Genomic DNA, 13634 nt, shown 5'->3' on the forward strand with positions numbered 1-13634 from the left:
CACTTCTGAACTGTTCTTTGTTAAAAAAAAATACTTTGATGATTTAGCTGATTGCAAAATACATTATAGGGATGCCTAACAGCTCCAGTAACACTCCTAGTCAAAAAAGTTCAATAGTTACATTGTACAAGCTTTTCTATAAGAGGTTAATATTGATAGGAGCTACATGGATTAAAAGTGTAGGGTTGAGAAAGGCTGCTTGCTTGCATGACTGCCTTCAAACACTGTTGCTGGTTTGTTCTGAGAAAATGTCTATCTCAATAAATAGCAAGGCTTTAATTTCTACAAGACTTTAATTTTCAGTTAAAAAAGTATTTGTTTTCATTAAAAATTATTTTGGCTTGGCAATGAGAACTGCCTTTACAATATGTAATACGGTATTTAAAGTTGCCATTTTGTGTGTTCTGAAGACGATTTTTTCTAATGCATTTCTCAAGTCATTTATGCCATGCATTATATTGCTCAATAACACTTTCAATTTCCTCTGGTAGGGCTGTCATTGATTCTGAAAACCAGAGTAAGAAAAATAGAAGGGCCCACAAAATACTTAGGATAGCTTTTAAAAATGCAACAAAAGAGCTTAATCTTGCAGTGGAAAACCATTAAATCCAGAGCCATTAAATTTAAAATATTATAGATTTTTTTTCTTCCTGCTTTACATTTATTCTAATTCATCATTTTATGAATTAATATTCAGTGTCGTAGATACCCCATTAAATATGTTTGTGCTTTGCTGAAAACACATGGAAATTTTTTAAAAAGGTACATAAAGAATTTGGAAAGTAAATGAATGAAAGTCAGATATAGCCCTTATTCTTTATGTCATTTTCTGTTGATATATCTTTTTTCTCATGTTGGTTTTTTTTTTTACCAATAAAGCTATGGAAAAACAATATTATAGCAAAAGTTTTATTATTATCTTGGATGTTAACTTATTTTTGCCATTATTCTAAAATACTCCACTGTGCAGATTTCAAATATAGGAGAATTAAAAATAGAAGTTAAAAGAAATAACAGTTAATGAAATTAATTCTAAGCCATTTAAGAAACTAGAGGTGGGTTAATATCAAAATAAAATTCTATTTATAAATTATCTATAAAAATAAATATATTGAGAGGAAAAAAAGCAAGCCTCATTTATGAAGGAAAAGTAGTGTTTCCAAATAATACTTCAGAGATTTTGTATTTGATTAAATTATTTTTAATCATTTCATTTTTCATTAGTAAAAAGATTAAAAATGAATTAGGTAAAAACATTACCATAAAAATGAGAACCAGTTTCCTGAGATAAAGTTAGATGAAATGTCCATAAGTTGAAATATGTGACATATTTTAGTTATTAAATAGAAATAATGGCTGAAATCAATTTATTAGCAAATGAGACAGTATTGCAGTGGATTATATTGAAAAAAAAATAATGAGACTAAAATCCAATTTAATGTCTGGTCAGTGAACAATGCTTATTGATTTAATACCTACCTCTGTGTGGTTGATTTTAAGTTCCAAGTAAAAATGTAGAAACCAATGCTTATAAATGTTAAATCGATTAATCCTTCCATCTTAGTATGTAAGAATAATGAAGAAATAGGGATCATTGTGATAAGGAACAAGGAGCTAGGAGGTCACATCGTGTTCTCATTGGTTTTTGCCATGTAGTAGACATTGTCTATAATTTCTCAATTTTGTCTCTAGTGTTGGAGATCAAACCCAGGACCTACATACACTGTACCAGTGAGCTATGCCCCCAGCTGTAAGACTTTGATTTTCAAATAGGGTAAAAGTGTGGCCCTAGAGTCACACTAATGTGGGATTATACATTATCCACCACACTTTCTACCAGTGTACCTGAGCATCCTTCCATAAATTCATGCTCCATTTTAATTTTATGAAATATAAGAATACAAGTACATGGCAGAGATGTTGATGGGCTGTCCAAAAGGGATTTAGCGAAGGTGAGTAGAGATAAAGGTATGATATCTTTTTAAATTTTTTTTGTATTTTTTTCTTTATTTTCAGTACTAGGGCTTGTAATCAAGGCATATGTAGAACCAATAAATATATGTCCCTACTCCTATTTGCTTTTGCAAGTTTGTTTGTCGAATAGGATCTCATACTAAATTCAAACTTCGTTTTTATATGTCTGCCTCATGAGTAGCTGGGATTATAGGCAGACAATACCATGCCTATTTTTAAACTGAATAGAAAAAAATATTTCTACTTATGGAGCTTCTAGACATTAAACCTACCAAATTTTGTGCTTATAAAATGAATAAAGATGACTCAAGACCAGGTGTTTTCACCTATTTTTTATTTTTTTTTGTCAGTCACTGGGCTTGAACTCTGGGCCTGGGCATTGTCCTTGAGCTCTTTGGCTCAAGGCTATTGCCTTACCCCTTGAGCCACAGCCCCACTTCCCATTTTCTAGTGGTTAATTAGAGATAAGAGTCTCAAGGTCTTTAGGGCCTGGGCTGGCTTTGAATCGTGATCCACAGATCTCAGCCTCCTTAGTAGCAAGGATTACAGGCATGAGCCACTGCACCCAGCTGTTTTCACATATTCTGATTATTGTATTTATATCATATTAGATCAGTCACTGCTCTGAAATACCTCTTGTGCCTCCCAGTGTCTCTACATGAAAGTTGAAGTCCAGCGTTTACTGCCTAGATTCTCTAGGACCCACTTTGCTTTAAGCTTTTCGTTTCTGACCTCGTAAATTATGCATCTGACCTTCTTTCTATCCCTCTGTTGCTCACATAAATAGTACCTATCTCCTCAAGTAGATTAGATGGCCCCTGCCAGAAAAATACTGTTTCTGATTTAGAGATTTTTTAACTATATCTCCAAAGATAATTAATTGATTGAATTCTGCATGGCATCATGTTTTCAAGAATTAAATTATAATAGCAAAACATTGAAAGGTTTTACCCCATTATATGAGAAGAAAAATAGTACGGATCATGCCTGAGTATACATTTAACGTGCATAGGTCATGGTGGGAACACATGCTAGAGAAATCCATTTCATGGCTGGAAGGAGAAGAGAGGACAAAGAAAAGCCTGGGGTGCTATCATTCCTTCAATGGCATTCCTCTGGTGAGCAGAAGGCTTCTCAGAGGTCCCACTTCTTAAAGGTTCTACCACTTCCCACCATTATCTTGGCCTCTGGGGAAACTTATCCAACCCCTTATATTGTAGCCCTGAGGCCATGGAAGAGTTACTGATGCTATCTGACTACTAATTTCCTACATGTCAAATTGATCTAAACTTGGTTTAGATTATCTCTGAAGTCCCCACTGGTGCTTATATCCCTGTGATTCAAGATTCATAAAGAATGACAGATGTGCTTGAAAAGAATGGGTACTGCTGAGAAACTGTAAGGTGCATTATCTGTGTTTCAATGCTGGGGAGAATAGTTCTCTTGTGTATGCACACTATAAGCACTGAGAATGAAATACCATTTCGCCTGTAGGAATGCAACCCGATGGTCACTACAATTCAATGTCATTCAAGTCCTTACAAAAGATAGAAGTTTTGGAATCCAATGCATACTTTCATTGGGTCAGCTATCCTGCTAATACTTAAGATATTAAGGTATTATACTGATACTTAATTAAATAATATTGAATTGATGATGAGAAAGTTTTCAATTTTTACATTTCATTGAAAAATTTTCCACATATCAGGGTTTAACTATTTCTCTTAGTTCTTGCTTATTGTTTTTTTTACAATAGAAGGCAAGCAATTAGGAATTCAAATATGTGTTAGGTAGAATGCTATATTACCTGTATTTTCATTGAGCCTACTGTTAGGGCTATCTTTTATTTTTAGTATATGATATTGGTTTTTCATTTATAATGTTTTTAGTTTTTCCAAATTATTTTTACCTTTTAATACACTATAACACCAAGTTCGAGCAAGTATTAAGCTGGAAGAAAATAATATTCAACACAATTATTCAAGTTCAATTCCAAATAAAAATATATCTGACTCTCATCTTTAATTTTTATTTTGCTATATTTGTTATCCCTCCATATAAATCATAACTTTGAAATTAAAGACACTGGCTGTGAGTGACTAACTTCTTTATTTCTAGCTACTCAGAAGGTGAAGCTGTGAGGATTGTGGTTTTTGAAGCCAGCCTAGACAGAAAAGTTTATGAGACTTTTTTCTCCAATTAACCAGCAAAGAGGTAGAAGTAAAGCTTAGGTTAGATCTTAAGAGTGCCATCTTTGAGTGAAAAAAATCCAAGGGACAGTACCCAAGACCTGAGTTCAAGCCTCATTATGGACATATACGCATGCACAAATGTGCACACACATACACACACACACACAGAGAGAAATGAGTTTTCTGTATTCAAAGTGCTAGAAAAATTATACATAAATGTTTTCATTTTCTTATCTATAATAACTCCAAATGAAAATTTATGTGAAACTATTTTTATTGCTTATAGTATTGATTGATGGATAAGTAATGATGGTTGATTGATAGCAAATGTTGGTTTGTTTATTGTTAAGACACAAGAGATAAGAAAATGATTAGTCACAGACATTTGCTATGATAGTGAAAATAAATGAAACAAATCTCCTGCCCTTTCTATCAGATGTCTCCATACAAGGATTTGAATGTCACATAGAAGATTCTGATCATTTCTCTTGCTCTTCATTGGTATTTTTTCAGGTGATGATGAAGGAATTCAGGAACCAGCCGAATCAGATGGGGACACACAATCAAAGAAACCGGGACGACCTGGAGTCGAGACAGATGACTGGGATGGGCCAGGTAGGACAAAAACATAACATTTAACCGGTTTTCATCATTAAAGTTGAGTAAGCGTTTAAAACTCCTCCAATCTCTTAATTTTAATTTTTAACTCTTTTTTGTATGCTGATTGCATGAAAATTTTAATAAATACTATTTAAGTATTTTATTTATTTACTTTATTTTTTGTCGGTCATGGGGCCTGGGCTTTGTCTCTGAGCTCTTTCTCTCACAGGTAGTGCTCTACCACTTTGAGCCATAGCACCGCTTACAGTTTTGTGGTAATACACTGAGACAAGTGTCTCATGGACTTTCCTGCTCAGGCTAGCTTTGAATCATGATCCTCAGATCTCAGCCTCCTGAGTAGCTAGGATTATAGCTACTCAGTCTGATGTCCAGCAAGATTTTAATTTTTGATTAAGTAAAATTTTAAAAATGCAGTGTCATTTTTGTTTGAAAAATCCAAGGGTCATTTCTGGTTTTTGTTGTTGTTGTTGTTTGTTTGTTTTTGCCAGTCCTGGGTTTGGGCTCAGGGCCTGAGCACGGTTTCTGAATTTTCTCAAGGCTAGGGCTCTACCACTTGAGCCACAGCACCACTTCTGGCTTTTTGCTACATATGTGGTACCAAGGAATCAAACCTGGGTCTTCATGCATGCTAGGCAAGCACTCTACCACTAGGCCAAACTCCTGGCCCTCATTTCTGTTTTTTACTCTCTCATACTTATAAAAGTAGTCAACTCTGTTCTTTCAGCAGAGAATCTTTAAGCTTTCTCCAAATTTAAACTGAACACAATTTGAAAGCTATCAAACAGAAGGAGAAATATTTTGAAGAACCTCATTCACAGTTTAATGTCATAGATTGAACTGCAACTTGTATTGCTTTGGCAATATTTTCACTTCTAAATAAAATAAAATTTTCACTTAAAGAATCTGACATTGAGTTATTTTTCAAAAACCTAAAAAATTAATCAAACTACTAATATAATTTTATATAGGCATGTGATATAGGAATTACCTATTTGTTGACAAAAGAATTTATAGCATAATATAGTCATATATACAAACCATTATGTTTTGGTTTACGGATATAAGTTGAGTTTTGCAATAGTTTTAGGAATAATTTCTGAAGCAGTAACATTTTTCATTAAGAAAAATCCCTGTATTTCCATCACATTTTCACCCTTGCGTGACTTTGCAAATTGCTGTCTGCTGTGCATGAAGAAGAGAGGAACTCCAAGGGTAATTTTCTGAAACCAGCAGCTGGAAAATATAATGCAAACAAAAATGAAGATGCACTATATCTGATGGTTATGATGTCATTTCTAATGTTATTCATAATATACACAAATGTTTGCATTCTGCACACTATAGCATAATGCTATACAAGATTTTGGAACCAATTGCATTAAATTTATAATATTATAATACCACATCTTAAGAGCTTGAAAGAAAATTCATACTTCTGGTATTTCTACCATATCTCATAATGCTTCTGACTTTGCAATATGGTATAAAAGTTCTTGGATTAAAGAAAAAAAAAACTGGTAAAGACAAAACAACACTCTCTGACCAAAACATAAGTAACAGATGCTGTCATTCGACATGAGATTTTTTTCAGTTGTCAGTTAAATTTGATGTATGTATTTGACTTATTTTTATTTGATAAAGTTGGTTCAAAAAAGTATGTTCTGTCCTGTGTTACATGTAATTATATCAACACTTGATAGGGAAACAAAGTGTCTTGTAGATTATAAAATTGATAGTATTTTGGGGTATGTAGAAAATATATATATATATTGCCTGTCCTGGGGCTTGAACTCAGGGCCTATGCACTAGCTCTGAGATTGCTCAAGGCCAGTGTTCTACCACTTGAGCCACTGCACCACTTTCAGCTTTTTCTGTGTATGTGGTACCACGGAATCTGTCGAAGGACTTTGTAAATGCTAGGCAAGCTCTCTACCACTAGGCCATTCTCCTGGTTCTAAATAATTTATTTTTAAGCTCCTGAATTAATGAGGATAAATCCAAACAAAAATTTTTCTCTTGAGCATTTATCACTATTCCAGGTAGGACCTTCACTAATTTCTTTCAGTCTGGAAATTCTAAGAAAGTATGAAGAAACTTTTTGAACTTTTGTGCTGCATAAAAAGTGATTGCTTCAGGGCCAGGAGTGTGGCCTAGTAGTTGAGTGCTCATCTAGCATGCACGAAGCCCTGGGTTTCATTTCTTGGTACCATATACACAGAAAAATCTGGAAGTGATGCTGTGGCTTAAGTGGTAGAGTTCTAGTCTTGAGAAATGTCAGGGACTGTGCTCAGGCCCTGAGTTCAAGTCCCAGGACAAAATAAAAGTAAGTTTTCAGAATTGCTACCCAATGCTTTGCACTCATTAAATAGTAAAAGTTGTCCTAGTAACATTTTGTAGCATAGCAAAAACTTGCCTTGGATCCCAAGGTCCAAGAAGCAGCTTTTGGATATGCCATTCACTCTTTGGGAGATTTGTGGCAATTTGCTTCAATTCTCAGCACTTCTGTCTGCATTTGTAAAATCCAAAAAATAGAGTATCAAATTTTTACAAAATGAAATGAGACCACACTCATTAAATGCTATGTATTATTGTTAAGGCTTTTGGAATTGTTGAGTCTTAAAGCAGAACACTTAAACATTCTCCAGATTTGTTAATACCCAGTTTTGAAGAACAAAGCATTGATTTCTCAGTTTTACTACAAACTATTGGTTAAGAGATGAAGTAATGACAGTCTAAGATGGTAATTTTCTCTAAAATCTATTAGAATTAGTGAATGAGAAAATTACTTGAAGAATTTTGAACTATGAAGCTGATATCATTTAAGATGTTTCACGATTCCTCTATTTTTGAAGAGTTTGATTGAAGATGCCTCCATATCTTTCTTGATTCAATAATGAATCAACCTTTGTCTGAAGGGTTCCGTTTCTAATCAACTGCAAATTCATCAGAGTAAAAATATTTTCCTTTAATCAGGCACTGGTGGCTCAAGCCTGTAATCTTAGCAGCTTGGAAGGCTAGATTTGAGTATCACAGTTCAAAGCCAACCTTGAAAGGAAAAAAAACTAGAGACTTTTGTCTGAAGTGAACTATCAGAAAACTGGAAGTAATGCTGTGGCTCAAGGTGCTAGAACATTAGCCTTGAGCAAAAACAGCTCAGGGACAGTGCCCAGGTCCTGTATTCGAGCCCCATGACCGACCCCTATGTCCACCCACAAAAAACAACAACAACAAAGCTTTCTCTTCTTTGTAACTCAGTTGAAAGCTATATTCATATATCCCAATTATTCATATCTTTGTTAAATTATTCAAATCTTTGAATGTAAATTGTACAGAAAAGTTTTGTCATTGTTGTAGGCATTTGTATGTTGAAGTTCTTTCAAGCTTGCCTCTATTTTTTAATTAATTAATTAATTAATTTATTTATTTATTTTGTGGATCATGAGGTTTGAACTCAGCCTGGGCGCTGTCCTTGAACTCTTCAGCTTGAGGTTACCCCCCTAACCATGGGTCTGGGCATTGACCCTAAGCTCTTCAGCTCAAGGCTAATACCCTACTCTTGAGCCAATCCTCACTTCCCATTTTTTCTAGAGGTTAATTGGAGATAAGAGTCTCAGGCCCTTTTGTGGCTGGGCTGGCTTTGAACCTTGATACTGAGATCTCAGCCTCCTGAGTATCTAGGTTTACAGGTGTGAGCCACTGAGCCCAGCTTATTTAAGCATTCTTTAAGTAGCTAGAAATATTTAGAGCTGAAAAGGAAAGTTAGAAACACACTAAACTAGCAAGGTTCAAGACAAAAACTCTACCATATTGTTTCAAATTTTTACATATCAAACTTTTATTTAAAAAATTATTCTGCTACTTCCTTTCTTAGAATCTGATTCATATTTTCCTGTTCAGTATTTTGCTTATGGTTCTCTCTTCTGCTTAAGTAAGTATTTATATTTATGCCAGTTCCATATCTACTGAGAGCAGAATGCTCTACACAACTGAAGAAAGTGGAAACCCATTTTAGTATAGCATTGTTCTTGTGGTTCCGTCCTGGGCAGTTATGGTCTTTTAACTTTTGGCACGTTCAAGAGCCAACTTTTAAACGTCTTTACCTCTGACAGGAGAAGCATAATGACTACATTTAACTGTTATTATTGGGATTCATGAGAAAGACATGATGGGCACAAGGTATCCAGCACAGTGCTTGAGAATAGAATTTGCTCAAGGTTGGGGGCCTTTGCATTCCCTAAGAATAAACATTATTAAATATTTTTCACCCTATCATCTTAAAGCCACCTCTGGTTAGAATGCTGATCTTAGTTTGAAAAGCATGTTTGCATTCACTGGCTCTCTCTTGTAAGAAAATATTTACAACTCTATTTTATGGCTACAGCCAGCTAGTGGGATACTTGAATTTGGGTCAATTCTTCTAAATCCATGATCATTTTTATGAAATAAATACATTAACAATCACTTCTTAGTGATTTATATTGTTAAAACATGGCTGCTTTGTGCATTTTGGAATAATGGATAACTTGGTTTCTCTCATGTAATGAGGGAATCTAGAGAATGTGTCTAGGCCTATTTATTTATTTCTATCACACTTTTGCCGATTAATTTAAGAGTTACATGAATATTTCTTCTGCCTGAGCAGGCTTTGAACCTCTAGCCTCAGATCTTAGCCTTCTGAGTAGCTGGCTACATCCTGAAGCCAAGCGGGTGTATTTTTGCTACTTGGATGTTAAATCTGGCTATTTCAATTTAATAAAATACATAATTGAACCTTATACAGGTAATTTAATTAGTGAATGAAAAAGTAGGAATGATGTTATAAAGTATGTTATAAATACTGGTACATTAACCATGCGAACTAAGTGACCATTGTAGGTAAATTTTTTGGAGTAGGATAAACAAGGGGAAAATACTAAAGCCATTTCTACTGTAGACTTGACCTTATCATTTAATTGCGTGACTGTGCAAGTTACTTCTACTCCAAGGCCTTTGTTTTTAAAAATACTCTAATATAATCATTAGTTCATTAAATCGACTTTTCCATGGAAAACATGGAGCTCATAGGTTCATAAGGACACAATAAATTCTCTTAAATTTTACTTTTACTATCATTTTCGCAACCATGCCTTAGTAGTTATTATAATGGCATTCAAAGAAATCCTCATTAAACATTAGCACAGTGAACTAATTATGCAAGACAATTTCCTTATGTAAAAATCACCACATGTTTTTATTATGTTCTCCTCTACCTGACCAATGCATAATTCAGTTAAAGAAATTTTAATGTAAATATAAATGTCAAATATGTATACTTGTTGCACATGGACTAAAGATTGGTGGAATATCTATAGATGAGTTTCCTCTTGCCTTGTTGTTTAGCATTGTGGATGCATATACCTGATTGGCCATGTTGTGCATTGTATCTGAAATTAAACTGGGAAGATGGGGCCCATTTTGCATAAAGTGGAGTGGTAACTAGAAGACCAGTAGGAGACAGAAGCACACACTTAATGACACAGGGTTTTTTTCTTCCTCTTTACTAGTCCAAAGAAGGACTTGAAGATTACAGTTCTGATTTCGTTTCCTTTTTGATTGGGAAAATGTGGTAGATATAAGATCTGGGGAATGCCATTTGAAGTAAATTAACAGACACCTATGAAACATAGTTAACCATAGATACAGTCTGACAGTAAGAAGAATATTGTGAGAAGCGAAGGAAATCGTAGAATGACTGTGTATTACTCTGACAGTGAATTGGTATTATCTCTGCTATCAGATAATGCAGTTATCATTAATTTTCACATTTGCATTTCAATCTTTGGAAGGAAATGACTCTTGCCGGATGAAGATAAGAGCTCTGTACCACTATAATGAACCATCATTTTATCCTAAGGCTTTGTGTCCATATGAAAATGAGGCTGGGAGGAGGGTGTGAGTGTGTGTGTGTGTGTGTGTGTGTGTGTGTGTGTGTGTGTGTGTGTGTGCGTGCGTGTGTAGGATGGGTCAGAAAAATATAACAAAGTGTCAAAAATTGCTACAGACTTTTGAGTCCTTTATGGAACAAGAGGGGGTAAAAATAAATCCTCTGTAGTTAAGTGGATATCGGATTAAAGGATGAAAGCCTTGCTCTGTAGAACAGAATGTCACATGAACATAGTCAAAAACTTCTCTTGATCTTCCCTTACTCCGTTTTTCAGTCTTCTCGTGCAGAATTAGGGCATGCACAGACTTAACTACAAAAAAAAAAAAGGTAAGTTGGATCTCCACTTGGAAAAACACTTCTTCAATCACAAAGATTATACTATTTTATCCTAATTTTTGTAGCTATTTAACAATGGAAATTAAGGGGTTTGGGGGTAGTGGGCTATCTTAATGTTTGCAAACATTTAGTGTGTGCTGATTAAATTATTTGAGCAATTTGAGTCGAAGGATAAGGAATTTAAGATTTAGTTTCTTGGGTATTTCCTTGCAATGGCTTTTTCCTTACACTTACTACTAGAAAATAAATGCAATATCAAATGTTATAACCATATCAATGTGACTAAAATATATAATACCAAATTCTTTTTAGTACCCTGTATTCTGTTCTATGTAAAAGACATTGTCAGGTTTCTATAGTTGAACCTCTTTTAACTGATTCACATCCCGTATTTAATATGTACTGATGACACCAGTTACAGGTTGATTTCAGTCCCTGTAAATTAGCAGATCAAAGTCCTATCCTGTTCTCTGAGTTGCAATGATTGTCACCCTGGTGTTGAAGTCATTCTGAAGTAAGTTGAACTACTGTGAACCCTGGGCCTGGGTGTTGCCCATGAGTTCTTCAGCTCAAGGCTACTGCCCTCCCTCTTGAGTCACAGTTTTCTGGGGATTAATTGGAGATAAGAGTCTCACTGACTTTTGAGTGCCCAGGCTGGAACCACAATCCTCAGATCTCAGGCTCCTGAGTAGCTAGGATTACAGGTGTGAGCCACTGTGCCTAGATAAGACTAGGTGCTTTTTTTTGCCAGTCCTGGGCTTGAACTCAGGGCCTGACCACTGTCCTTGGACTTTCTCAAGGCCAGAGCTCTACCACTTGAGCCTCAGCACCACTTCTGGCTTTTTTTCTATGTATGTGGTACCTAGGAATCGAACCCAGTTCTTCATGCATGCTAAGCAAGCACTCTACCACTAGGCCAAATTCCTGGCCCAAAACTAGGTGCTTTTAGGAACGGAATCTAAAATAATAATAATAATAAAAAAAAGAATGGAATCTTAAGACACACAAATGGTAAGCTGAAGGCAGGATGAGGGCAGTCCTTATCTACAAGGTGGAGAATGGCAGGGATGGCTAGGGAACCATTGGAAGCTCATGGAGAGGCATAGACCTGATCCTTCTTTGCAGATTCGGAAGTACCTAACTACTTACTCTTGCTCTTGGACGCCTGGACTCCAGCACTGTAAGACAACATATTTCTATTATTGAAACCACTTTGTCTTAGGTACATTATTATGGCCTTCTTATCAAATATGGTAGAAGTCCAGGGTTAGAATGAAGTCAGCAGTCACTTGTATTTTTTACTTGTAATCATTTACTGTCATTTTTTTCTTGACCTTAAATATTACATAGGTTGATGAAATAAATCTTCACATACATTGTTTCTCTCAAATCTATGTTGAAACTTTTGAAATACATCATAAGTGGATAAAGTAATAATGGATAAAGGTGTGGAGAAATGACTTTAAAGGCTTGGAGGAAATTCCTACAGTTACTGACATTTCTGTCAGTTTGTTTTGCAAGTGTTCTTATGGTCTCACTTCACATTCTAACAAAACCAAATAGAAGTCATACATGGAACTTCTGAACATTATGTGTGCATATGGACCAGCAATCCATAAAAGAGCTCCAGCAGGCTAGAGGAAGACCCGTCATCACGGAACATGAGTGAGCATGCCCGTGAAGATGAGGGAATCCATCTTTATTGAGGGAGAGGGACCTAAGTCTGGGTTAAATGGTACAGCGGTCAAGACTTGAAATTTAGTCATTCCTTTAAATTAAATGATGGGTAGCCATTAGTGTTTTCTTTTAATTTCTTATTGTTATAATTAAAGCAATGGGTTATAGTTACACAAATGAGGTAAAGAGTACATTTCTTTTTGGACAATGTCACCTCTTACCCCTCTCTCTCCCAGTTGTGCCCTCCTCCCCCACTCACAAGTTGTCTAGTCCATTTTCAATATAGTGTCTAGTGAGTACACTGCTGCATTTGCTCAGCCTTCGTCCCTCCATTTCTGGGCCTCCCCTTATGTTACTGAAGACAAACAGAAAAAAGAGGAAAGAAAACAAAAACAGCAAAAAAGAAAAAGAAAGAAAAACACCTTGAATTCATTTCCCAGAGTTCACCAGTGTTTTTAACTAGGATCTGAGTGAAATAGATTCAAGTTAGAGAGAAAGGGGAATAACAAATGAGCTGTTGAAGACAAATTATAAATTATATTCTTGATTATTCAACTTGGATTTTAATGAAGCTATTTGTCCAGTACAGTATATTTCAGGCCAAAAATTTGTTGAACTTTGGAGTTTAAGGGTTTCTTCTTAAATATATAGGTAGATACAGGACATTGTTAATATGTTAAAACAATATGAATCTACTATCCATTAATTTTTCCAGGTTATTTTAAAGGATCATTTTTTCTCATCCTATCCATGTCTTCAAGCTTTCCACCCAATATTTTTGTCATTTCTTTTGAAATTCATAATTTCAGTCTGTATCTCTCCATTACTTTAGTTTGCTAATTTATGGTTTGTGTTTTTTTTATATTTCAGTGCCACTTTAACCTAACTAATGTGTTAAGTTTGATTTTTTT

At 35.0% G+C, this 13634-nt stretch overlaps 1 protein-coding gene across 2 annotated transcripts in view; it reads left to right on the forward strand.

The window, feature by feature from the left end:
- Zfpm2 (zinc finger protein, FOG family member 2) overlaps nucleotides 1-13634 on the forward strand; it is a 405961-nt gene that overhangs the window by 107197 nt on the left and 285130 nt on the right. For both annotated transcript variants that reach the window (XM_090339252.1, XM_090339251.1), the window contains exon 3: nucleotides 4680-4781. Coding sequence is in view for 1 of the 2 variants with exons in the window: in XM_090339251.1 (XP_090195377.1) it covers nucleotides 4680-4781 (102 nt within the window). In the remaining variant the exon portion in view is untranslated. The remainder of the gene's footprint in view (nucleotides 1-4679; nucleotides 4782-13634) is intronic.

This window comes from Megascapheus bottae, chromosome 9 (genome assembly GCF_031878675.1).
Source record: "Megascapheus bottae isolate mThoBot1 chromosome 9, mThoBot2.hap1, whole genome shotgun sequence".
Taxonomy (NCBI): domain Eukaryota; kingdom Metazoa; phylum Chordata; class Mammalia; order Rodentia; family Geomyidae; genus Megascapheus; species Megascapheus bottae.